The 24,645-nt window shown below is 37.6% G+C and overlaps 10 protein-coding genes across 10 annotated transcripts; 4 read left to right on the forward strand and 6 right to left on the reverse strand.

The window, feature by feature from the left end:
• Positions 1-305: 305 nt before the first annotated feature.
• On the forward strand, positions 306-1,264 carry L201_006539 (uncharacterized protein; the record flags this gene model as incomplete). The annotated part of the gene is made up of 7 exons (XM_066222258.1): positions 306-325; positions 379-415; positions 475-498; positions 573-679; positions 798-921; positions 998-1,162; positions 1,229-1,264. The coding sequence occupies 7 exons, from the start codon at positions 306-308 to the stop codon at positions 1,262-1,264; spliced, it is 513 nt and encodes a 170-aa protein (XP_066078355.1).
• A 293-nt stretch (positions 1,265-1,557) lies between these two features.
• L201_006540 (uncharacterized protein) lies at positions 1,558-3,257 on the forward strand (the record flags this gene model as incomplete). The annotated part of the gene is made up of 9 exons (XM_066222259.1): positions 1,558-1,585; positions 1,653-1,706; positions 1,768-1,887; positions 1,976-2,052; positions 2,143-2,350; positions 2,440-2,646; positions 2,732-2,813; positions 2,905-3,049; positions 3,180-3,257. The coding sequence occupies 9 exons, from the start codon at positions 1,558-1,560 to the stop codon at positions 3,255-3,257; spliced, it is 999 nt and encodes a 332-aa protein (XP_066078356.1).
• A 326-nt stretch (positions 3,258-3,583) lies between these two features.
• On the reverse strand, positions 3,584-6,107 carry L201_006541 (uncharacterized protein; the record flags this gene model as incomplete). Its single annotated transcript, XM_066222260.1, has 8 exons — positions 3,584-3,657; positions 3,738-4,229; positions 4,337-4,413; positions 4,512-5,286; positions 5,346-5,409; positions 5,488-5,589; positions 5,679-5,813; positions 5,883-6,107. The coding sequence occupies 8 exons, from the start codon at positions 6,105-6,107 to the stop codon at positions 3,584-3,586; spliced, it is 1,944 nt and encodes a 647-aa protein (XP_066078357.1).
• Positions 6,108-7,937: 1,830 nt separating this feature from the next.
• On the reverse strand, positions 7,938-11,289 carry L201_006542 (uncharacterized protein; the record flags this gene model as incomplete). Its single annotated transcript, XM_066222261.1, has 2 exons — positions 7,938-10,334; positions 10,534-11,289. The coding sequence occupies 2 exons, from the start codon at positions 11,287-11,289 to the stop codon at positions 7,938-7,940; spliced, it is 3,153 nt and encodes a 1,050-aa protein (XP_066078358.1).
• Positions 11,290-12,329: 1,040 nt separating this feature from the next.
• L201_006543 (uncharacterized protein) lies at positions 12,330-13,102 on the forward strand (the record flags this gene model as incomplete). Its single annotated transcript, XM_066222262.1, has 2 exons — positions 12,330-12,835; positions 12,937-13,102. 2 exons carry the CDS (start codon positions 12,330-12,332, stop codon positions 13,100-13,102), a joined length of 672 nt encoding a protein of 223 aa, XP_066078359.1.
• A 235-nt stretch (positions 13,103-13,337) lies between these two features.
• L201_006544 (uncharacterized protein) lies at positions 13,338-16,333 on the reverse strand (the record flags this gene model as incomplete). Its single annotated transcript, XM_066222263.1, has 5 exons — positions 13,338-13,458; positions 13,724-14,090; positions 14,250-15,884; positions 15,968-15,996; positions 16,104-16,333. The coding sequence occupies 5 exons, from the start codon at positions 16,331-16,333 to the stop codon at positions 13,338-13,340; spliced, it is 2,382 nt and encodes a 793-aa protein (XP_066078360.1).
• A 402-nt stretch (positions 16,334-16,735) lies between these two features.
• L201_006545 (uncharacterized protein) lies at positions 16,736-18,013 on the reverse strand (the record flags this gene model as incomplete). Its single annotated transcript, XM_066222264.1, has 7 exons — positions 16,736-16,805; positions 16,870-17,190; positions 17,251-17,453; positions 17,508-17,596; positions 17,672-17,750; positions 17,808-17,858; positions 17,915-18,013. 7 exons carry the CDS (start codon positions 18,011-18,013, stop codon positions 16,736-16,738), a joined length of 912 nt encoding a protein of 303 aa, XP_066078361.1.
• A 396-nt stretch (positions 18,014-18,409) lies between these two features.
• On the forward strand, positions 18,410-20,743 carry L201_006546 (uncharacterized protein; the record flags this gene model as incomplete). Its single annotated transcript, XM_066222265.1, has 4 exons — positions 18,410-19,211; positions 19,342-19,605; positions 19,678-19,817; positions 19,937-20,743. 4 exons carry the CDS (start codon positions 18,410-18,412, stop codon positions 20,741-20,743), a joined length of 2,013 nt encoding a protein of 670 aa, XP_066078362.1.
• Positions 20,744-21,164: 421 nt separating this feature from the next.
• L201_006547 (uncharacterized protein) lies at positions 21,165-21,868 on the reverse strand (the record flags this gene model as incomplete). The annotated part of the gene is made up of 2 exons (XM_066222266.1): positions 21,165-21,509; positions 21,650-21,868. 2 exons carry the CDS (start codon positions 21,866-21,868, stop codon positions 21,165-21,167), a joined length of 564 nt encoding a protein of 187 aa, XP_066078363.1.
• A 376-nt stretch (positions 21,869-22,244) lies between these two features.
• On the reverse strand, positions 22,245-24,501 carry L201_006548 (lysine-tRNA ligase; the record flags this gene model as incomplete). The annotated part of the gene is made up of 6 exons (XM_066222267.1): positions 22,245-22,431; positions 22,523-22,791; positions 22,863-22,913; positions 22,984-24,066; positions 24,212-24,341; positions 24,431-24,501. The coding sequence occupies 6 exons, from the start codon at positions 24,499-24,501 to the stop codon at positions 22,245-22,247; spliced, it is 1,791 nt and encodes a 596-aa protein (XP_066078364.1).
• Between the last annotated feature and the right edge of the window lie 144 nt (positions 24,502-24,645).

Below are 24,645 nucleotides of genomic sequence, written 5' to 3' on the forward strand. Positions count from 1 at the left end.
CCTTATCAAGCATCAAGTGAGCGTGACGTGGATATTCCGGGATATCCGGCATCCAAGTCGGCGATAACCGACTGTGAAGGTGGTCCAAGCCATAACAACGCTACAACTATGACTTCATAACAAGAGACAAGGGGAAGTGCAAGTCATTTATTTAACGAGGGATACTATGCTAGTCGTATGCATTAATTGGTTCATACGAAGACGAAACAAGTATATAAACCACCTTAGTTCGTAGTTTCAGTTGATATTTCACATCATTTGCACATCTTATCTGAAAGAAAAGCAAAAGAAAAGAAAGACTTAATATGCCTGTCTTACTTGAAGGGTTAGTTTTATCAAATTTTCCAACATGAAGTAAAGCTAATTTTTCAAATGTAGATCCTGTCATTGTCGAGCAGTCAAGTACACTGTTGAAGTAAGTTACTCCACAGGTACTGTGTAGATTCGCTCGACTGATATGGCTTTATACATTAGTCGAATACCCCTATACCATATCAGGTACGCATGCCAGCCCAGCCTCAGGACAGCCTATAGGCAAAATACAGATCATGAGCTCAAGTCACATCTTCTAGATATGCCAATGCTCAATTTGTCGAAAAGCTGGAGGATATATGGGCTCAGTAAACATTATGGGTAACACCAAGACACTTAAAATTGTCAAGGGAGAAGATCAGATCAAGTAAATCTCGCTCAAACTTCTCACCGACTGATGTGCATCTTTCGATGTGTATAAACCCGAACAGAATAGTCAAATGCTAAAATTTTTTTGGGGGGTTTTTTCTGGTGGAACGGTGTAGAAAATATATCGCTGCTATGGAATTTGACGAAAATGATAAACCCAAAGAATTGTGTAAATCAGAAAGAAGTTTCTGTAAAAACTGTTCAAGTATGCTGTGGGTTTACAGTGATGAGTGGCCTGAGGTAAGTTCCGAATACTCTCTTACTTTGTTTCCATGGATAGAAGCTGATGCGGACTGGTCATGTTTACAATCGATAGTGGATTTATCCTTTCGCATCCTCAATTGATAAGCCAGATCCGTTACCTGCAATCCCTAAAGAGGCTAAATTATTCGCGATCAAACGTGACTCTTGTCCTAGTCATGTACCTATTCCAGAAGGTGCTGAATGCTACGACGGTTATCCTCCTGGAAAAGGAATTGAAGTGAGTCATAAGCTGAAAACTATCCTAAAGAAAACACCGGCTGACGTTGAATCTCCCTGGCACAAGGATTGGCACAAAACCTATAAAGCTTGGGTTGATTAGACTGAACAATCCCTTTGAAGGCCTGTATCCAATTTGTAGCAGTTTGACTATGTAGCGTTTATAGCGTTTGCCGAAAAAGAATGAAATGTATTATATCAGTCGCCTGTTACGTAAGCTACAGCGTGTGCGAAAAGAACACGTCCCCGGACGACATTACAAGAAAGAAATTGAAGAAAGCATCTCGACGCGTCGCAGGGAGCATAAGATGAATTGTTATTTTGTAGCTGTTCGAACAGCCTAATTTACAAATATATCGATAACAAGACAGGATTCAGGAATCTAGTGTAGCTATAATGGAGTACATATCGGTCATCAAAGATGGTGAGTCGCATTGTCATGGTCACATTATGCTTAGTACACAGTTTCATTGACTTTTGATTTTGTTCAGATGTGGATTTATCGAAATCACACAAGTACTTGAGATTACCTCATCCTCGTACAGGTGAACTACCAGTCTCCTAATTGTCTACAAAGAGGATGACTTATGCTGAACATTCATTTAGGTCAACCTCAATTATATCTACCCTACGTCAACTCAGCTGGTCATGAAACAATTTTAGAAACTGTTAAGATCAATGGGTCCCAAAGACGAACTTGGTTTATAGGAGATAACGGGATTGATGGTTAGTCATTCTACTCAATCTTTGCGCTCTCGGACTTTTGAGATGGTTTTATCTGGAAAAAGTACTCCAACATATCTTACATATTTAGCTGGGAATATCTTGGTTCATTATCCAATCGATCCGTTGTTTTTGGTCATACCGATCATAATAGCTCTATCAAAAACCGTAAGTTGCATCAGGAAAAAGAAATTCCAAAAGCCTTTGAACCCAAAAGTAATACTAAATTACTGTTTTCAACCTTCGCAACCTTTTTAGAACAATGTGCAATCATTTCAACCACTTTCAGACCTGATTTCGACCGCATGCTCTCTGAATACATTATCATTACCTGAACCTTTCTTACCACCTTCTAAACCAGGTCAATCATCTACTAAAGCCGAATTAGGATACAATGCAGATTTAAATGGATTGTTGAAGATGAAAATCGTGAAGAGGGTGTTCAAAGCCTGTTGTGAAAAGAAAGGTGAGTGTCGGTTATTCTGATCTTCTCAAACTTACTGAAAGTGACATTCAAGGAATTAGATGCGCTAATCATGAAAACACGATCATCAGTCATACCGACTATATCATCTTCACCTTCCTCATCCAAGTTTGCAGAACAGAAATATTATAGACCTTCAATCCAAATCATCATAAACCACTTGAAAAGGAAAGCAGAACATTTGTCACAACCTGAACAATTCGAAAAATTTGATCATTTAGTCAGAGGCTTAGGAAGGGATGGATTACTAGGAGAAGAATACGAGGATTTAAGGAAGTGTAAGTAATATGTTTTCACTCTGATCACCGTTCCCCATGTAACATATCATATGCTAATATCAATCGGAATTACTTGATCATACAGTGGCTAGAATTCAAGCTTCATATGAACATCTAAGTCAATGGTTACCTCCTCAGATATCAACTCAATTAATTCAGTCCCATGAGTAAGTTCCGAAAAATGCATAGATTATCGTTCAATGCTCTTCCCCAGTCCCTCGATATAGACGGATTCCTGATCGATTTTACTTATTACAGTTTAACATCACTTTCGATACATCTGAAAAATCGTACGGATGCAGCCATAGCGGCAAGTCAACCGATAACGAACAAATCAAATAAAGGTGATGGTACAGCTAAAGGAACTAAGAGGAAAGCTCCGCCATCCTCGAAAGGTGTAGAAGTGAGTCACCTATCTCACCTTACCTCTCACATGAGACACCTTGTTCACAACCAGATACGCAAAACACCTCACATTTTGGGCATTCTTGATTGACCAAATGGCTGACGTACTTGATGTCCTTTGTGTTTAGGCGCTCAAGAAAGTAAATACAAATAGTATGGCTAAATTAACAAACTTTTTCAAACCTAAAGAAAGTAAGAAAAAATGAGATTAGAGCAGTGTCGATGATGTACATATTTTTGTTAAATCCATTGACAGGATTAGATCGGCTCGACATGTAGTTGGATTAGTTTAAGGTATCGCGACACTTGCATGCCTACGCTCTCCTACGGTTGGGTCACGGTATAAAATTTATCATGATTAGTACAGACATTCTTAGGAAGATTGCTCTAAAAGCACAACACGTTATCATGCATATGCAAATCCATACTGTATCGTTATGATCGTCAACAATGTTAAACTATTACGCAAATAAATAACAAGTTATGGTACACTTGATTGATAGTACAGCAGGTATGGTGCTCTCAAGGTTCGTTACAATCTGGGCCTATTATGCGATCTTGAAGGCTGTTTCCTAATCAAGTTGATAGGATTTGCCCTGCTCAATCCTGATTCAGAAAGAATTATTAGAAAAAATTATTAGCACGGGTTCATTGATGTCTATCATCTTATGAGCGTGTGTACTCACTACTACTTCTACCATTTCCAATCCCAGCTTCGTTCGAGCTATCGCCATTACCTTCCAAATTCATTGTAGGAGGAGGTATAGCCATAGTTCTACCTGTCAGACCAGCACCGCTACCTATAGTTCTACCTATACCTTGCCTTGTTCTCGAAGCATTATGAGCAGTTATTACACTGCTTCTCGAACTCGCTACTTCACCTCCGCTATCATCATCATCGCCATCATGATATACAGTAGAGAATGCCAGTGATTCTCTGATTGAGTGTTCTCTGTCTTCACCGGTGCCATTTTCGTTTGTTAGCCTTGGTCTTTCGATCTCTGCACCGTGCGTCTCATTATTGGTCGACTCAGTCGTAGTGCAATGAGTAGTGCGGTAGATCGGTAGAGATGAACCTGGTGTAGACCATGAATTCAGATTATACGAAGTGTGGGGAGGGGCCGCGGCTGGATGAGGATATAATGAAGCTGGTCGAGATGGTTGAGACATCATTACCTCTGAAAAATATCAAATTGTCAGTCACATATAGTCGCGTAGCATATTGTCCAAGTGTAATGTCTGAATCGTTTCAGGTAGGATAAAATAGGCAAGAAAGGATACTCACGCATTCGCATGGTATTTACTATAGCCCGTAAACTCCCCACTTCCTCTAGGACTCTCAGACTTTCCGTCATTGTACGGCTATGAGTACGAAAGATCAGCAACATACCAAGGTGGATATCCTGATGACATTCTAATCCCGACCCGGTGAGCCTGACGAGTGGGATCTATTTACTTACACCTCGTTTCTCCTTTCCATAGTATCCATCCCTCCTGCTAATTGGATGATACTGGATCTTAGAGCTTGGACGGCATCTTCTACATTCAACATATTATGCGAAGACAAGCGATTAAATGCCCAATCAGCATACGATTGATGTGATGCAAAACTGAGAGCCACCAACGATCGCTGGTGTGACAAGTCTGCGGCTGCTCGTGCAGTTATACCGGAATATAAAGCGTCAGTGTATCGGGTTGAGGAGCTGGACAGGGGAGATATGGGAGAAGAAGTATTCGATATGGGGATAGAAGGCTGTAAAGTTGGTATAGCCAGTCTTGGAGTAGTGTCTTGGCTTTGATTGGTAATAGCTGGCGTTTGCGAATGTTCAGCGTTCGTCAAAGGCGTTGAAGGCGAGGTAGTACTTGAGGGGACTTGAGCAGGTGAAGGCATATTGATACCTGGTTGTCGTATTGGATCACTCCAACTTGCACTTCCAAGTCCCGAGGCTCCTTCATAGCTTCTACTAAGTCTTGATGTATCACTAACTCTCATATTGGTCATCTCAGCCTTCATCAATTCTAACTCAGCTTGTAAGGTCTCGTTTTTCTGCTCTAATAACCTCAATCTAGCATCATTCTGCTCAAAAAATCCGGATAAAGCTTCAAACGGACAATTGCTAAGGTGGTCCTGCAGTTCATTTCTTGCTATAATTGCTGGACATCCACGATTAGAATGAGGACATGCAACTCGGATGGCTGGACAAGTCCATCGATGATGCTGTTTATCCTTTTCAGCTACGATGGAAGTCAGCATAAGGTCAATTCAAATGAGCAACGCTTATATGCCTATTCACGTAGTTCGCCGCATGCTCTACAAGCTGGAGATATTTCAACGCAGCAATCGGTGCTTGTTTTAGCCTTCAGACGAGATATCGATTAGCTTCAATAAGCTTGAACAACCACTGCGAATGTTTTCTTGGTATGACGGCTACTCACAGTCTTGTCCTTGAATATCAATATCGTTTTGCATCTGTCACACTCCATTCTTCGCTGGAAACACTCATATGCCCTGTGATGTGGTAATCTATGTCTCGACATCTAAATTACATCAAATATTAGCAAGTCTTGATAGGGAATACCATTAGATGCAACTCCGGCTACTCAGATCTGAGACCGAAACAACTTACAGATAATCCACAGTCACCATCCTGACATGTCACTATAGCTTTTGGACAACTTCTCAAATGTGATAACAATAATCCTCTCTCCATTACCATCCCACATTCTTCAGCGACACACTTGACTTTCAATTCATCTAGCATCTGCAACAAAAAATAGCAGCTTAACCTATTTAGCCATGAGGACAACAGTGCATGGGAAGCTGAACTTACAAGTTTTACTAGCTGCTCAGTATCCCTTAAACTAGTGATGGTTAAAGCTGATCTATCTATAGGACATTGTGGGTTTATCGTTATTGCTTGATTTATACAATCTCTACAGAAGGTGTGTTTACATGATGTTGTAGTTACTGGATCAACTAATGCAGATTGACATATCGCACAAGTCAAATTGGGATCTATACCTTCAACATAATCATATATCACTTCGTGAGTCATTGTGGGAGTGGTTCATAAAGGGTTATCGTTATGAATCTTGATTTCGATCGATTATGAGGTTTTTTAGAGACAAGTCCTGGTGTTTTCTTTGAGACATAATCTTGCTCATATGATGATGGTACAGTGATATGTACGTTATACATTATTAACAAAATATAGGAAGATGAAAGGATGAAAGAGGTTCTGTCAGAATACACTCCACTTTTTCCCAAAGCTTTGACCTTGTAAGCGGACAACCTCCACTTCACAAAAAGGTACCCAGCCGCCCAATTACGTAAAAGGGTGAGCGATTGTGGCCAGCTAGACTTGTTTTTCTCGATTAGCTACTTTTCCATAGCCTTTCCACACGTCAGCTTCTGTTTGCGTGTGTGTATTATCAAATTGTGATCTGCTGGCAGCCTACCCGCTGTGACACAGCTGGGTGGGGTTGGGTGCCACTTAAAATAAGTGGCAAGCGCGAGTGCTTCTTAGGCTCGCGTTCGAATCATGGTAGTAGTTGAGGGCCCACCCCTTTTGACCTTGATTCCTTTTCCAGACTTCTCTGGCGGATGAATGTAAGCATATAACGTGAGCAGTTTAATTTCATGATCTATGTTTTCTCAAAAAATGAATTTTCACCCTCATTCACTTCGGTGGGTGAGGGGTGGGTTGTCGCGAATCCAAAGGAGGTTCGGACAAACGCAAGTGTTCTTGAGGATCGCGTTCGATTGACACAATATGCTCCTTTTTCATCTTCCAGCCCCCTCAGCTTGGAAAACTCACTTTAACCATTGAGCTTGAATACGATAAGCAGCAACGTAGGTTTTTGGCCACTCTCTCGCAGTATCGATAAATGAAGGATATACATTGCATTGTACACCACCAATCACATCTTCTATGTCGAGATCCACACTGTTTGACTGTGCCTTTGCTGAGTAAGGAAGTATGAAATGCAGCACATCAATCCGCAAAATGAATGTTAATCACCCTCACTTCCTGTTGAATGAGGGGTTGGCAATAGAGAATCTTAAAGGAGGTCTGAACAAATGAGAGCGCTCTTGAGGCTCACGTTCGATTGCGTACAGATAGTATCACCCATCCTTTTTGACAACTTGACAACATTCCTTTCGCTGTTTTGACGGGGTGATGACATTCTGCATAGATATCATCGATGAATAGTATTTGGCTAGTACAGAATATGAGGGATGGGGAACTTTCTCATATACAAATACCTTTGCAAACGATAATGCAGTTATCGGGACACAATGACTGGTCATATAAGGCTATTGTATATTGGAAAGACAACTGAAGCTGCCTATCGCCCCAGTCAGCGATCCATCTTTCCGTTACGCGTTGCCTTTATGTCATCCTTCCTGATGCAGTTGGTTGGAATATGAGAATCACAACCATGAAAAGAGTTCGATGATGGCAGATACAAGTGCTCTCCAGGCTCGTGCACGATCCGCGCAGGTCTCTTTTGCTGGCCTCGCTAAATTCCGCTCATCGAAGATCCAGCGGTGATGTCGCATCCTGAGCAAATAAATAAAACGATACTGGATTGATGTAAACATTCTGTTTCTGCTCGCTGAGAACACTATTCCCTCAGTCGGCCTATTCCGGGCCATTGTCAGTTTGTGATGTGACTACCAGAGTCATTCATTCTCGTATTATCAACAATTAGCGTTGTTGTTGTTGTTACTATATAATAATGTATATATTCACTATGAAAGATTCATTAAAAGTCCATGATAAAGGAAAAAAAGCGAAGTCAAAGGGGAAAAATCGGGCAAGAAGGATGAGAATGAATAAAAGGATTAGTTTGATAAGGTGTAAAAATCACAAAATCGACATTTAAGCTAAAATTTCCCAATCAGGTTGTAATTCATCTTGATCTACCCAAACAATTTCATATTCTTCATCTTCATTTTCATCGTTGAAACTTCTTTCTGAAATATCAGAGTTGGTTTCTTCTTCCTCATCACAATCGGTTTCAGTTGGTTCTGCTGCTGATGAAGTTGAAGTTACACTAGCTGTCTCTTGACTTTCGACAAGAGAGGATAAAGAAGAAGAAGTAGCTGAAGGTATAATTTCACTTTCTACTGATGAAAGAGTAGCTGAAGTTGAAGCAGTTTCTGAAGGAGGTGGATAAGCGAATTGACTTGCTGCTGAAGCTGAGGTGATTGCATCTGTTACAGATTCAGATTCAGCAGCTGCTGAGGATGAAGATGATGAAGGTTCAACAGATGGTTGAGCGAGATTGACGTTTCCGGGAATTGAAGCTGTTACGGTAGGGGTAGATCCAGCGGTGGAAGAAGCAGTTAAAGTCATTGTAATGTCAACTGTAGTCCATTGAGTAGTTAATTCAGTTGCTATACCATCTTCATTTTCTTCTACTGATGAAGGCGATGTTGGTGAAGCGGTAATCACTGATTCAATAGCTGATGAAGTTGAACTTGGTGTAACTGATTCGGTGGGTATTGTCGTGTCAGTAGCGAATGATGAAGAAGAAGTAGGAATCTCGGATGAAGAGATTATGGAGGAAGGTGTTTCAACTGCAGATGAGACAGAAGCTGAAGCTGAGTATGAAGTTTCGACATAAGAAGAGGAAGACGCGGAGGAGGAGGATGGTTCTACTGATGAAGCGATGCCAGTTGGAGAAGCTGTGATAGATGATTCAATTGCAGAAGAGGAGGATGAAATCAAGGCAGATGGTGAAGGTTGACCAGCAGTTCCTGAATCAGCTGCAGAAGCTACAGCGGATGAAGTTGAAGGTAACGGGGCACCATAAGTACCTGAATCAGCTGCTGATGGAACTACAGAGCTTGATCCAGAGGCGGAAGCGGAAGGTGATGGTTGACCAGCTGAACCTGAGTTAGCGGCAGAAGGTGCAGCGGTGGCGGAAGCTTCAACGGAACTGGAAGAACCAGTTGCTGTGACTGTAGTACTGAGGTAGCTAGTTACCGGCTGAACACCTGCTCCTGGTACAATGGTTGCGTTAGCTCCAATCGGTAAGAGAGTGGCAGTCGAGTTGATTGGGATTGTAGCGTTGATTGGAGAGGTGAAGTTACCAGTCGAATCGGTTCCATTGATTGGGAAAGTTGAATTACCGGTAGAATCTGTACCATTTAAAATGGGAGTGGTGGAGTTGGTAGTACTGTTGTCACCTGAGCCGCCATACCAGATAGGGAAAGGAGCTGAGGTTTGTGCAGGATCAACTGATGATGGTGAAGTAGCAGTAGGGGTATCGGAAGAATCACCATTATCACCTGAACCACCGTACCAAATTGGGTAAGGTGCTGTTGTAGCTGAAGATGAAGCTGATGAAGCACTATTTGAAGAATCGTCGGAATCACTTGAACCTGATCCACCGTACCAAACTGGATAAGGAGCTGTAGTAGATGATGGATCGGCTGAAGTGGTAGGTGTAGAATCAGAAGAGCCGGAAGAACCAGCTTCAGAATCGGATGAAGAAGATTCGTCGGGTGATGATCCGCCAAAAGAGGTATTGTGACCTGGTACACTACCTGTTGAATTTGATACTTGAGCTGAACCTGTAGAAGATCCAGATTCAGATGTAGTAGTACCATTAGAAGAAGATCCATTATCGAAATTTGAAGTATTATGTCCAGGAACAGAGTAATCGGGTGATTGAGAATGATCATCATTTGAGCCAGAGTTGGAATCAGAATCAGATACAGAAGTATTATCTCCAGAATTTGAAGATGAAGAAGAAGACTCGTCATTTGATGTATTATCAGATGAGGTCTGACTTCCATCTGAAGAAGATGTATTTGATCCTGATCCTGAGGTTGGAGTTGATAATTCTGACGATGTAGTAGCTGTTGCTGTTGCTGTTGAAATTGGAACATAAATATTTGATGCGGTTTGTAAATATGGATTAGTAGCTTGAGCTGCATTTGCTGCAGTTATAGAAGCTATATTGATCGATCTTGATCCTGTAGATCCTGATCCGGAATTACCGGATCCGGTTCCTTGTGTAGTTGAAGGTACATTGAGATCGGCTGAAGTAGTTATTGGTCCAACCGAATATGATTCACCTGAATCATCGCCTCCTTCATCACCTGATGAACCTGAATTCGAACTTGATCCAGATGAAGAACCTCCAGAGGCTGAACCAGGGCCAGAATAAGTGGTAGGTGTTGGACTAGCAGAATAGAAAGTTGGTGAAGCTGTTGCTGTACCATCTGATCCGATGTGAACAATGTAATCCCATGTACCGTCTGGTTCCTAAGGTAAGGAAAAAATGTGATAAATTAGCGTCAATTCTAATCATTCCAACAGTAATATTTTCCTGTATGATATTCCGATAACCACCTCGTTGTTTTTGTGGATCAAATCTTATATCAAAACCAGCTGACATACTCGTTCAGATGATACGATGATCAGGAGGGTTGGAAAAGAAGATCTGATCACACGCTTAACTCACTTGTGTAGGTATCAATTCGACTTCTAAAGTAATAGTGGGTAGATATTTTCCTAAATTATTTTTAGCGTAACTTTCTGCAGCTTTTTCAATTTCATCCATATAACCACCACCTGAAGTCACAGTAGCTGTTGCTGTAGACATTTGAGTTTCAACATTTGTAATTATTTGAGTTTGAGTCTGAGTTTCAGTTGTTGTAGGAGTATAAACTGAATAAGATAAAGTTTCATATCCTTTAACATTCTGCAATAAAGTTGATAAATATTCTGAAGATACATTCCCAGGATTTGGATTTATCGTATCTAATCCTGAGTTCGTATTAATCAATCCTGTAGTTGAATTTGAATTTGATCCTTCATAAGGTGATAATCCTTCTTTAGTATCATTTACTGAACCAGATGGAGCTACTCCTATACCTGTATAAGATGCTGTAGCTATTATAGATGAACCAATATCCGATTCCGATCCCGATTCTGCTGAACTAGAAGCTGTAGGGATAGATGTTATAGCACTTTCACTTGAACTTGCAGTTGCTGTAGCACCAATAAAATCTTCTGATGATAGTTGATGTACATCTCCTGCTGATCCCGAAGGAGAGACTCCTTCTCCAACTTCTTGACGTTTTCCATTTCCATTTCCGTTCGCGTGAACTTTTTTAAAGAATGGTTGATGTCTTCTTCTACCTGGTAATGCCAATGAAGATGAAGCTAATAATGGAAGAAGTAACAAAGATTTTGAAGTAGATTTTTGGAATTTCATTTTTTATTAGTGATTTTTATTGAAAATTCCTGCCGAGCTGAGAAGAGAGAAAAAGAGACTGTGATAAAGATTGTTAGAGCCACCTGGGCTGATTTAATGATTGGAAATTCGGTCGTTCGACTGGCGATTTGACCTTGATTATACTGCTTGGTACTAAGTAGAGATATTAAGTGAGCTCGAGTAGAAAGAGGATAAGGTGAAGTCGATTAAGACTGTCTTCAAGACTAGTCAAAAGGTATCAACTATGATGAAGATAATCGAGATTTTGTGAAGGTGATGAAAGGTTAGTAAAGTACAAAGATGGAAAAATGAACATTACTTTCAACATTGTTTCTATCAGTACATCATCCTGGTTCCCATTGAATGACATTATCTACTAGCCATCCTTCTGTCAATGTCATTTTAGCTGCGGTAAAAGCGTAAATCGTAGGAAACCTTCAACTCTAATAGAGGGATTTTTGGATGATACTACACATCAGATGAGGTAGGAAACAAGATTAGGTATAATGAACATGAGATGGCGTGGACTGCTCATTGGAATATATCATTTGAAAACATGAATATCTAAGGGTTAAATTCAAGAGAACAGTTTGATGTGACGAAGGTGGACGACCGAGGTCATACAAAAGGTAAAAGATGGCTGAACCAAAAAATGCAAAAATCATTCGCGTACAAGCTGTACATTAGGCGGTAGATTCCGCTTTTCACTGACTGAGGCTGATTTTCGACTTTACTACACTCGCGTGGCTGCTAGTCACTGGATTATCATGCTCACTGTCTTTCCAAGTTTCGTTTTCGAATATCGTTCAAAAGTTATCGGAACGATAGAGCTTTCGCAAAAGGTCAGATGAAATATATCTATCTTATTACTCACAACCACAGCAACACATTTCGATAAGTGTCTATAAACTAGCAGGAAGGGATCAGCACATTACTAGAAGGATAGTCTCGCCAATCATTGATATTTCATCTACTTTCATCCTTCTTCCCGTAAAATCATCACTCAACAATCGTCAATCCTCCATTGTAAATCAGTGATCATGGCATTCTCAACATTAGCTTCATCATCATCATCTTCTTCTAGAGTATTATTATCTATACCTAGTATATCAAAAATAGGATCTACTAGAGGAGTTTTACATAGAGCTAGACCACCTAGAATACCAATATTACATTCACCTCAAGAACCTAAAAAACAATTACCTACTTCAGGTACATCACATTCTATAGATCCAAAAATCAATCCATCTTTATCAAATATATCAAGTAATTCATCTATTGAATTAGAAGATTCACCAGGATTAACATTTCATTATTCACCTCCTTCATCATTACCAAATTATACAAATGGTGAATTACCACAATTATTAAAATGGTTAAATCAAAAACAATCTATACAATTAACTGGAGAAGAAAAAGCTTTGAATGTAGGAAAAGAAAAAATCTTATATAATAATAAATTAGATACATTATGGTCAGAAGAACAAATAAATAAAATGATAGAATTGAGAAATCAAGGTAAAAGTAGAAAAGAAATTGGTGATGCGTAAGTTTTACTATCTTCAATCATCCTATCCTATCCTTTTATTCTACATTATAATGATCGTTTGTAACTTAACCCCTGTTGATCCTTGACTTTACCAACAGTTTACAACTTCCAAAAGAACAACATCGATTGATATCTAGAGTTGCACCTCAAACGAGTGTGCAAAAAGCAAGTAAATTGACTGAACTGGAAGAACAAAAGGCAACTTGGGGTTACAGAAAGAAATTAGCTAGGGCGACCAGAGAAAAGAGAAAAGAATTCTGGTAATTCATACATATGAGACATGTTACATATGCATACATAATATAACTTGGATCTAGAATACAACTCCATCATAGTGACATGGGATTGGTGGATTGCGATAAAGAGAAGGCTTTACTTCGGTCCTATTTGTGAAGTGTCTGCTGTATCAAGCAGATTCTCTTTCTTCAGAACCTCCGCTCTTGAGACTAAAGTAAACCTTCATTTTGGGCAAATGGTATATGGTTGTGATGAGATCTACCTATCTGCTAACATGATGTTGCAAGTTCTTGAAATGAGCGATATGATCTTCTGTGCTTTTCAGCATTTCCTTCGCCATTTCATAGACTTGCGAATCGGGATCGTTATACATCATGGCGTTTCTATTAGGTTGGAACAAAAGGAATCAGTAAAAAATCTCGATTAGAAGAGATGACAGCCGGAAGAGAGGATGCAAAAACATAACAACTAAAAAGGACAAGAGAGGAGGAGACAGGTAGTGGGCAGATAGGCCATGGGCTCATAGGTCATATGGGTTGAAGGGCAAGAGCGAGCAATGATAAGGGCATGGGTGACCAGAGAGAGAAGGACGAGTATATATTGTTGAAAAAGAGAAGTTCGTGGACGTAGAAATGATGAATGACTTACGCAAAAATCAATAAAACATCTCTTTCAAATTCATCAATTCTAGTTATTATACCTTCTTTAATTTTAATTCTAATAGTTTTCAAATCCATTGGTCTTTTTATAATTTGATAATAATCTGAAGCTTCAGATTTTTTAACAGGATTTTGAAATACATTTCCATTTCTATGTGATGAGATGATATCTAATAATGAATATAATAATTTTTGTGATGATCTTTGTGCTTGTGTTGGTTTTTCTTTTTTCGCTGTCGTCGTCGCCGTAGTTGTTGTGACATTAGGTGTACCTGGTTCATTGTTATTGATATTTGATAATTCCCCAGAAATATCTCCTATAGAAGAAACATTATTTTCGGATTGATCTCGTACGGCTGATCATAGTTTTAGTAGGACCTGTTAGCAGAAGAACAAAAAAGATTGGATATTATTGGTTTTTTGAATTCCACTTTCTTGGTTAATGAATTGGATAATACGAACTGATCTTGTCCTTAAATGGATATATAATAGATAAAAGAGAATCTTATACTCACTTCGTGCAGATGCTCTAGTACCCCGCTTTTCAGCAGGTGTTGGAGTTTCTTTTTCTTTTTCTTTTTCTCTTTCTCTTTCCTGATTTCCCCCTGTTCTACGTCTAGTCGACGTTCTAGTAGGCTTTTTCTCTTCTTCCGCTTCCTCCTCCTCGTTGGCATCATCATTATTCTCCCCTTCTTCTTCTTCATCAGCTTCAGTTTCAGCTTTTACACTTTCCAAAGCTGTACTTTGTTCCCTTTTGACTGATGATCTAGTATTGTTGGTTGGAGTGGATGTTATGAAATCTTCTCTTATTCTCTTTGGATTTGTACCTAAACTTCTTCTAGATGATCGACGTTCTTCAACCACTGGAGGTGCAGGGGTAGGAGCAGGAGCAGGTGTGGATCGAGAAGAAGATACGACTGAATGAGCTCTACGTGTTGATACAGCAGGTGAAGAATCTTTGTTAGTCGCTGTTTTTGAGTTTGTAGGTGATTGTTGTTGTTGAATTGATTTCTTATTGATATTTCTTGTAGATTCCCTTCTTGTACTCATATTTCTTTTATTTCTTGTATTATGCACTTCAGGCTCTACTTCCGCTTCCGCTTCCGCTTCTGGTTCAGCTTCTGCTTCTTCTACTTTTCCTTCTTCTTCTTGTTTACCTTCTTGTTCAGCTTCTGAAGGGATTTCAGATTGACCACGTTCAGATTTATTTGTTGGTGCAGGTGAAGTAGTGATAGTTTCTGTTCTTCTTCTACCTGACCTTTTAGAAGATGGTACACCTTTAGGTTGTATCGAAGCTTTTCTCTTATTTGATCTTGTACTGGTATTTGATGGTATAGGTGTAGCTTGGTCTGAAGGTGGTGGTGATAAATCTGATCCAGGTGCAGGAGATAATTCTGATCTTATAGATACTGCTGGTGAAAATCTTCTTTGATGTGATGTTGATGATGATTTCATTCTAGTTGATGTAGTAGTAGAAGGTTTCATAGGTGAACTTGCATCGTTTTCCGGTTTAATTCCTTCTTGTTCTTCTTCATCGTTTTCCACTTTCATATCTTGATCTTGATTTTCACCTTTATCTGTTTTTTCTGCTTCATCGACCTCCTTTTCTTGAGTACCGACAACTTCGTCATCAATCGCAGTTACAGCTTCTTTGTCAGGATCCTCTACTGCTTTCTCTGTCTGTACATCTCCATCAGCCTCTTCTACAGCCATCTGAATATCTTCTCCTTCTTTAGTTTCTGATGGTTTATCGTCTTTATTGGTTTCCGTCACTGGCTCTTCTGCTACCGCTACCGCTTCATCATTAGTCGTTTTCCGATCAAGTTCCTGCACATTCTGTTCTTTGTTATGTTCTGCTTGTTCGACTTGTTTTTCTTCTTCTTCTTCTTTAGTAAGAGGATCGCCGGATTCAATAGCTTTTTGAATTTCTTCTTTATCAGGAAACCAAGTATCTAATAATCTTTTACCATATTTTCTAGCTATTGAAGTTCTAATTTCATTTTTAATTGATTCATCAGATTCACCATTTTTCAATGAACTTATTTCTAACATTAAAAGTTTAAATTTATTTTCATAATTTTCAATTGTATTTTTCAATTCTTCCATTCTTTTTAAATAATATGTTTGTGCTAAACGTAAATGTGTTTTGGCTATAACGGATAGAATCAAGTTGAATTATTAGTTCAATCATAAAGACATATCTTTGTGTCAAATAATTTATACAGAGACATACCTTGTGGTTTCATAGCATCAGGAGCTGGACTATTTGCATGAAGAATATATTTCAAACGTGAGCTATTTGACTTCGGTTGATATAATGGTATATAATTCTAGGCCTCCATCTGAAATACCTTACGACCACAACTTACATATTAATTTCCAGTCCGGCCATTAGCTCCATATATATACTTTCACATGACTCAGGACTAAACAACTCTGAAGGTCTATTTATACAACATGGATGTGATGTTAAAAGTTTTGATATGGCAGGCCATGAAATTGCACCTAATTTATAAATTGCTTGTGATAATAGTAATTTCTCTTGTATTGTCAATTTATCTGCTTGTGAATGGTGTGTTGTTTGCGTCTTGGTCACCATCTTGTAGTTTGTCTCTGTAGCTAGAGAAGGACAACGCTGCAAGTAAGGCGTTGAAAAGAGTCATGTATAACTTAATTATAGGCGTTTGATAATAATTCTTGAACAGACAAACGGTCGGTCGTAAGTTTGTTGACGGGTTGCGAGACATTTTACGTAACACTGTCCTCGATGTGCGGTCACTGTATCTCATCTGATCTGGGCTGATGACAAGAATCACATTAAATCGATAATGCTTCAATGCAGAAGGGGTATTACCATTGTACATAAAACGTTCATATAGATTATACACAGAATGGTACAGACAAATATCATGATTATTTTGTACAAACTTTGATCGTTAATTCTAGCTTTCGTGACTTGTCAACTGAATAATGGAACAGTTGTAGTATGATCATGCCCGGGTCAATCCCGTGACCGTTTAAATGATCTTCTACCCTCAAGCTCATCTGGACTAGGTATATTGCGTGTTAACCTATAGTATTCGAGCTTTGTTAGCTGATCTTGATATTGGAAAAGAGAGATTCGAACACACCTACAATCTCCCACTACCGCCGCCGCCACCACCACCAAGTCTGTTACCAGTCACAGCAGCCAACAAAGACTCGTTTGGCATCCCACCGACACCACTACCACCACTACCGAATCCAGGACCGAATCCACCTGATCTAGTGGGACCACCAAATCCACTATAAGCTTGTTTAGATTGTTTATTCTTTAATTCTAATGATATTTTTGCATATTCATTGTCTCTATAAGCTTTATACTCTGCTAATTCTTGAGCTTCTGCAGCAGATTTCTGCCGAACACTTTGTATTTCTGCATCTAAAGCTGATAAGAGTGTTCTAGCGGTTTCACACCTGTTGCAAAAGATGAAATTGTAAGCTAGTTCTTCATACCGAATACGGAAAAGAGCTTACCAATTTGTTAATCCAGCTTGAACAGCCATTAAATTTTTTTCTTCTAAATCCCTTCCAGCTACCCAATCAACATGTAAAACTTTTTCGTGATGATGCATCTTTCCTCCTAATAATCCAGCATATATCACATCGATAATCAAGTCTTCCAGCTGGCGTATGGAGTCCAAACGGAGTTCTGATAATAATTGATCATATGACAGAGACTATTGTATGTGAACATAAGCTTGTTTCTTACAAACGGTAACACACAAGCTTACTCTATGCTGTAATGCCAAAGTGACGAGTGTGAGATGTTTAAGCTTGAGGATTTGAGAAGGTATCAAAGGTGGGTATGAGCTTGATCCGCCTAAGAAAGAGCTTGGATTCAGCATCAAGTCGTCCAAGGTCATATATGGATACATGCGAGATACCTTCTACTTACTCTCATAATCAGTCAAAGTACCGTAAGCGAATAATCTGAGTAATTGGTAATAACTCTGATGTGTTGGATCGGTAGATAGCTATGACAATCGATAGTAATCAGCTGATGTCAGTTACATACCTGCAGCTCAACTAACCTGTTGTATGTTAGGTAAATCTAATAGTTCAGAGAATGTGTATATCCCAGGCTAATAAGTGATGTAAGCTTGATAACAGAAAAAAGTACGTTTGAAGATAAGCTTACAGCAGCAGTAACATCAGAGATGATCTTGGCGGCTGAAGCACCTTTTGTCGATCTCGCCAAGAGCAAATAAGGCTCTAATTTTGAAGAGAGATCGGTCATATTGCTGTGCTATATGGCATTTGTTAAGTCGTTGAAGAAGAAGAAGAAGGATACAAGTAAGGAATGTCCCAGTTGAACATTTATCACTACTACTGACACAGACGTCAACCTTAAGAATGCAGAATGCAGAATGCGGGGTAAACATGGTAGTTGACTGGGTTGACTGGATCACCTCCACCTTGACTTGCTTGCCACATTGATCGGTGTTTCGGTGATATACACTTGATATAGTAAAAGAATATGATATAGAGTCGAGTGAAATTCTTTATTCATGTTATCCCATTTGTGTTTTGATCGTTATCTTCATCATCTTCTCAAGCTTCTTCTTTCCTCCCATTTTATATTTTATACAACAACAACAATAACAACTCCTCCACTATCTTGGTCCACCTAAAGATGCAAGATCAACATTCACCATTACATTTAGCAGAAGCTAATGATATACCTTCATTCGCAATAGATCATTCTTTAGAAGCATCAAGTGAATTCTTTCCTAATCCTGTCGTAGGAGAATTAAATCATGAACTGGACCATGATGCACATACAAAAGATGAATCACACACACAACGTGTAGGTGATCAAATCCAAGTTGGTCAAGGTGATGGACATCCAACTCAAGAAGATATAGATGCTGTTATAAAAGCTTCTTTAGATCATGCACAAGCTCAAGCTCAGGCTCAGGCACAAGCGCAAGCAGCTGTTGATGCTGTTACTGCATCTTTGAATGTTATTGATCCTTTATTACAAAATGAACTTGGTGGGGATCATCAAACAAATGAAATCACGGGTGAAATGGGAGACGTTAATGAAAATGGAGGAAAAGAAGAAGGAGGGAGACCATCAAAGAAAGTAAAATTGAATGATCATAATGATGGAACGATAACAGGAACAGGATCAATATCTATTAGTAAAAATGAAAAAAATCAAATATTTAAAGATACTACTGAACCTGGACAAGAACATAATCCAATTAAAAATCCTGAATTACATATAGCACCATTTTCAAAACCTAAAAGAGAATTTGATAATACACCTTTACCTTTATATTTAAATTTTGAAAATAAAAAAGATTTTTTAAGATGGTTAGATGCAGAAAGTTCTTGGTGTCATTTTGTTCAAAGAAGAACAACAACTCCAGATAAAAGATCTGCAGAAAGATTACAATCTAGAATTAGAGCACATAATAGAAGTTTGGAATGTGAGTTTTTTTTTAAGAAATATCGTATCTCAAGCATCAATCATATTAGTCAGGGTATAAAGACATAAATGAATCAAAAAGCTGACAATTTGTTCCCCTCTCCCTTATCACCACTACTAACACCCAATAGCAATGACACCAGAAGAAAGATCAGCAGTTGCACCATTAAAAACAAGAAGACGTAAAAGAGTTTCACCAGTTTTAGAAAAAGTTACATTTACATGTCATCATGCAGGTACATATGAATCAAAACATTCAGTTGAATTACCAAAAGAAAAATTAAGAATGAATACTAAAAAATCAGTTAAATGTGCATGTGCGAGTAGAGTAGTTTTAAGTGAATTACAAACTGGTGATTGTAAAGTCGTTTATCATTGGAAACATGAAGGTCATGGTGAGTTTTGAATTTCAATACGATTGATGTAAATAGTGCTGATGGACTTGAAATTCATTCACTTGATAATAGATCCTTTCTCAGATGCTGATTTGGAAGGTGGTCGATTACCTAAATCAATCGATAATTGGTTGACCAAACAAATCGAAGTTGGACATTCATTAGATGATATTAGAAAAGTATTGAATATATCGGATGAAGATAAAGAGGCTGTAAGTTAAGGCTTTTTGTCGTACAAATAACTATTTGCTTCGTTTTTGCCACAACCAACCCATATGCAAACGAATAATCATATGGAAATAAGCTAATAATAACCTTCAAACCTCTTTAGTACTTGGCAAAAGTAGCCGCAGACCCGACAACTTTAGATCCAGATATGCCACCACCATTAGCATTAGCTTTAAAAGTTAAATATCCAGATATATATAATAGATATCGTAAATTGAAAGGACCAGTCAAAGAACATAAACAATTGAAAGGAACAACCAAGAGAACTTCAAGTGGAACTGTCAAATCTGGTACAGGAACACCAAATTCAACGAAGAATTCACCTTCACAAACTCCTTTACCAACGGAATTGCTTGACGAGCAACAAAATCAAGATCAACAAGAACAATCATCATTGTTACCAGATGATGATTTGAATACACCATTAGTACTTGATTTCGTCGATACTGAAAATAATTTAATACCACCTTATTCACATTCAGATTCAAATCAACAACCTAAAATCGAAAATACAATGTCCAATAACAATAATAATGATAGTTTACAGCAGCACCAGCCGCAACAACATATGCAAAATGATTTAATTATTGTTGATGAACATTCTGAAGTTGATACTGAATTTGCACAATTAGCTTCATCACATGATTTATTATTATCATCATCAACAAATCAAAATCAAGATCCGAATAATGATCATCAAAATGATTATGAAACACATGAAGGTTTAGCAAGAGCTTTATTAGATTTACCAAGTGCTGGATTAAGGGATGAAGATGGAAATGAAATGTCATTAGATGAAGCTATGAGAAGAATGGCTGAAGGTGTTGCAGCTGTTACTGCCGCTGCTAATGAAGTTGAGGATCAAGGTGGAGAGATTATGGTTAACATTGATGAGAATCACTTGGTATGATGGATCAATGAATTAACTTAGATTGAATTTTCGTAATATTAGATAACACGGTTGTAGACCACTCTTATGTATCTGATGTATCATGTAACAGGTTACTTCGTTGTATCAAAACCAATTTATGATTACTGAACATTAAATTACAATACATTCTTTATTTTTTGCTTTTTTGAACATACTATCGAACCGAAATTTCGTTCTTGTTTATCTTTTTTTTTTGGGGGGGGTTACAACGTTTGTTTAATCTGTTTTTACCTCATTTGTTTTTCCTTTTTTTCTCTCAATAGATATTTATTTATTTGGAATTTCTTAACGTTTTTTTTTTGTTTTTTCTCCCTTTCCGATTAATTGAAATCCATTCAATGACTGTTGACTAACTATTGAAATTTTGTTTGTTTTGTTCGCTTTTAGATTAGAGAACAGATTATACTCTACCATCTAATAAAATAGCCAACATATTTAAACTCCATGCAATAGCATAAATAGGTAATCTATTTAAATGTTTTTCTTCCCATAATTTAATTAATTTTTTGACCTCTTCTTCTTCTTTCTCTAAAGATTTTATATTATCATTATCATTTTCTGATAATTCCATCAATCTTTGATTTATAGGTAATAAACCTAAAATAACTGTAGCAGGTAAAATTAATAACGAAGTTATACCTGATCCCAAAGTTATTTTTGAAATTAATGGTGATGATTTTCTATATAAATATGATGTAGTTAAATTTAATAAAGATGATACGATTGATGAACCGACTATCCATTTCTAAACAAACGAATCATAAATCATTTATATCAGATTATGAGTTATAATTTAGCATTTCCGTCAAAAATTGTATTCCAAATCATTTTTTTATAGTTAGTTATTTAGTAATTATATGAAAAGAAACAAAAAAAAAAACTCACTGCTGCTGAATCAAAATATACATTCCATAATTTAGCTCTATCTTTATCATCTAATGTCACTGGACTGATCAATCTTCCATTTAAAAAAGGTATAACACCTCTTTGAGTTTCAGCGATATTTGAAAAGAATACATAGGCAGTTGTTAATCCACCTAAAGCTAGAGTAATTGAAGGTGCAGGTAAAGATGTTATAGCGTTGATCAATGTTGTTGTGGACATCTTGATTTTGTTATATTTTACTGAATCTGGAAAATTGCAATGAACAATCAAGATATATCTGCCTGGGGAGAAAAACGTGAGAGAGACAATACAAGCAGATAGATCTCTTATATATCTCAAGCTCTGAATGGTATCATCACCATAAACGTGAGAAGAGATCTCTGTTCATGCCGGTACAACTACATAACCGTTGCATCCCGCTATCGGCGGTAATGTTACGCTAACATAATGCTGGATCTATAACTGGTCTACCAAACAAAACATCAATGAACCGAAAGAGATGCATAATATCATATTTTCTTCTCCCTAATGACATAATATATACATTCATATATATATACTCTAAGCGTTCTCCGATACATGTCTCCAAGTATGCTTAAGCTTGTTTGGCAGCTTCGGTTGCTGTGATTGCTGGAGCAACAGGTTCAACTGAAGTAGCTACAACAGGTCTCATAGCAGGGAACAATAAAACTTCTTTAATGTTGGCTGAATCAGTCAAGAACATGACTAATCTATCAATACCTAAACCCCAACCACCAGTTGGTGGAAGACCGTATTCGAGGCTAAAGGGAAAGATTTATTCAGATTAGTATCACAGATAAATGAAGATACTCCTAAACAAAACAAGGTGAGTCGTAGAGACAAAATACTCACGCATCTAAGAACGTTTCATCAACACCTTGAGCTTCATCATCACCTTGTTCTTTTTGTCTAACCTGTTCTTCGAATCTATCTCTTTGTTCGAATGGATCATTCAATTCGGTATAAGCATTAGCGATTTCTTTGGTACACATGAAAGCTTCAAATCTTTCACAGATACCAGCTCTTGATCTATGGTATTTAGCTAAAGGTGACATGACTTGAGGATGACCAACAATGAATGATGGATTGATACATTGATTTTCGATGAAATCACCAACAAGCTATAAACGAATAAACGGATTTTAGTAAAAAATTCTGCATAGCTTGAATTTTTGTGCATCATTCGACTCACTTTATCAAGTAATCTAGCATTGGTCTTAGGTTCGGCACAATCGACATTGTGCTTAAAAAGATAATATGAATTCAATTTAGCATTCAGATACACGTATTATAGCTAATATATAAGAACTCACTTTTTCACATAATTCTCTTAAGAATTTATTTGCGTTTTCATCATGTAAAGTTTCACCAGGTGGGAATTTAACATTTAATTGAGTTTCTAATTCACCAATCATATCAAATCTTTTCCATGGAGTTGTAAAATCAATTTCATAAGATTTTTTACCTTCACCTTTACCTTGAGGGTGGAAAGTTAATTTATTTGTACCATATAAATATTGAACTAAACCTGAAATCATTGATTCTGTCATATCCATAATATCATACATATCTGCGTATGCCATATAAAATTCACAAATTGAAAATTCTGGATTATGTGTCATATCAATTTGTTCATTTCTAAATACTCTACCAATTTCAAAAACTCTATCTAAACCACCAACAACTAATTCTTTTAAATATAATTCAGGTGCAATTCTCATAAATAAATCTAATTTTAAATCATTATGATGTGTAACAAATGGTTTTGCTGTAGCTCCACCTGCAATCATTGACATCATTGGTGTTTCAACTTCAATAAATCCTAAATTATCTAAAAATTTTCTAACATAATTTACGATTTTTGATCTTGTAATGAAAATATCTCTTGTTGATGGGTTCATAATTAAATCTAAATATCTTTTTCTATATCTTGATTCTTGATCTACAACACCTTCTCTACCAGGTAATTGATGTAGACATGGTGATAATAATTGAATTTTTGAAATTAATAATGATAATTCACCCATTTTAGTTCGAGATGGTATACCTGTTACACCAACTATATCACCTCTTCTAATTATTCCATGTGATTTGGCAAATTCTTCTTCAGATTCAGCATTTTGAACTTGAGCGAGAATTTGGATTTTTTCACCATCAGCTTTTAAATCGTAAAAAATCAATTTTGATGATGATTCTCTAATTGTATGTACTCTACCAGCTAAAGAAATTGGTTTAGCATCGTTGATATGTTCACCTTTACCAATTTTACCTTCAACTCCCCATTCTTTGATATATCTTGGAATGGATTGTGATACGTGGAATTTGTGTGGGTATGGGTTAGGGTTTTGGGTCTTTTTCAGGTTGGTGATTTCTTTGATTCGTAATTCTCTAAAGGCCTATTGAAGGAATTTAAAGTAATATGATCAGCTTTCACTTTGTCAACTTATTTGTATGTGTTTCACTGGTGTTACGTTGGATAGAGCTTAACGGTTTATAGGTAAATGGATTGATTAAAATGCGGAAATGCATGAGCCAACCTACACTAGCATCCATTTCAACTTCAGCAGTTTTTTTACCAGCAGAACCTTTTTCAGCTTTAGCAGGTTGAGCAGCTGCTTTTTCAGCTTTCTTAGCAGCTACCTGTCTTTCTTTTTGTCTTCTTTTAAGTTCACTACGAAAGGGATAAACATGTCAAAAAGCTATACCATGAAGGCTATAAGATAGAAATGATATCATTGTACATGGCGAGTTGGAACTTACGATTTTGAAACCATTTCACCTGTTACTTCATCTTTGTGAAGATTGGCTTCAGCTGGAGCAGGAGCAGACATCTTGAAATTTCTAATTTGTTGATATCGGTATTGATTTGAACAGGGTTTTGAATTGAATTGAATATATCTTGAACTGACTAGATTTCGAGTCAGGACTCTAAGCATACAAGCTACAAGTCACAAGATAATCAAGGCTGAATGGAA

This window comes from Kwoniella dendrophila, chromosome 9, assembly GCF_036810415.1.
Source record: "Kwoniella dendrophila CBS 6074 chromosome 9, complete sequence".
Taxonomy (NCBI): Eukaryota; Fungi; Basidiomycota; class Tremellomycetes; order Tremellales; family Cryptococcaceae; genus Kwoniella; species Kwoniella dendrophila.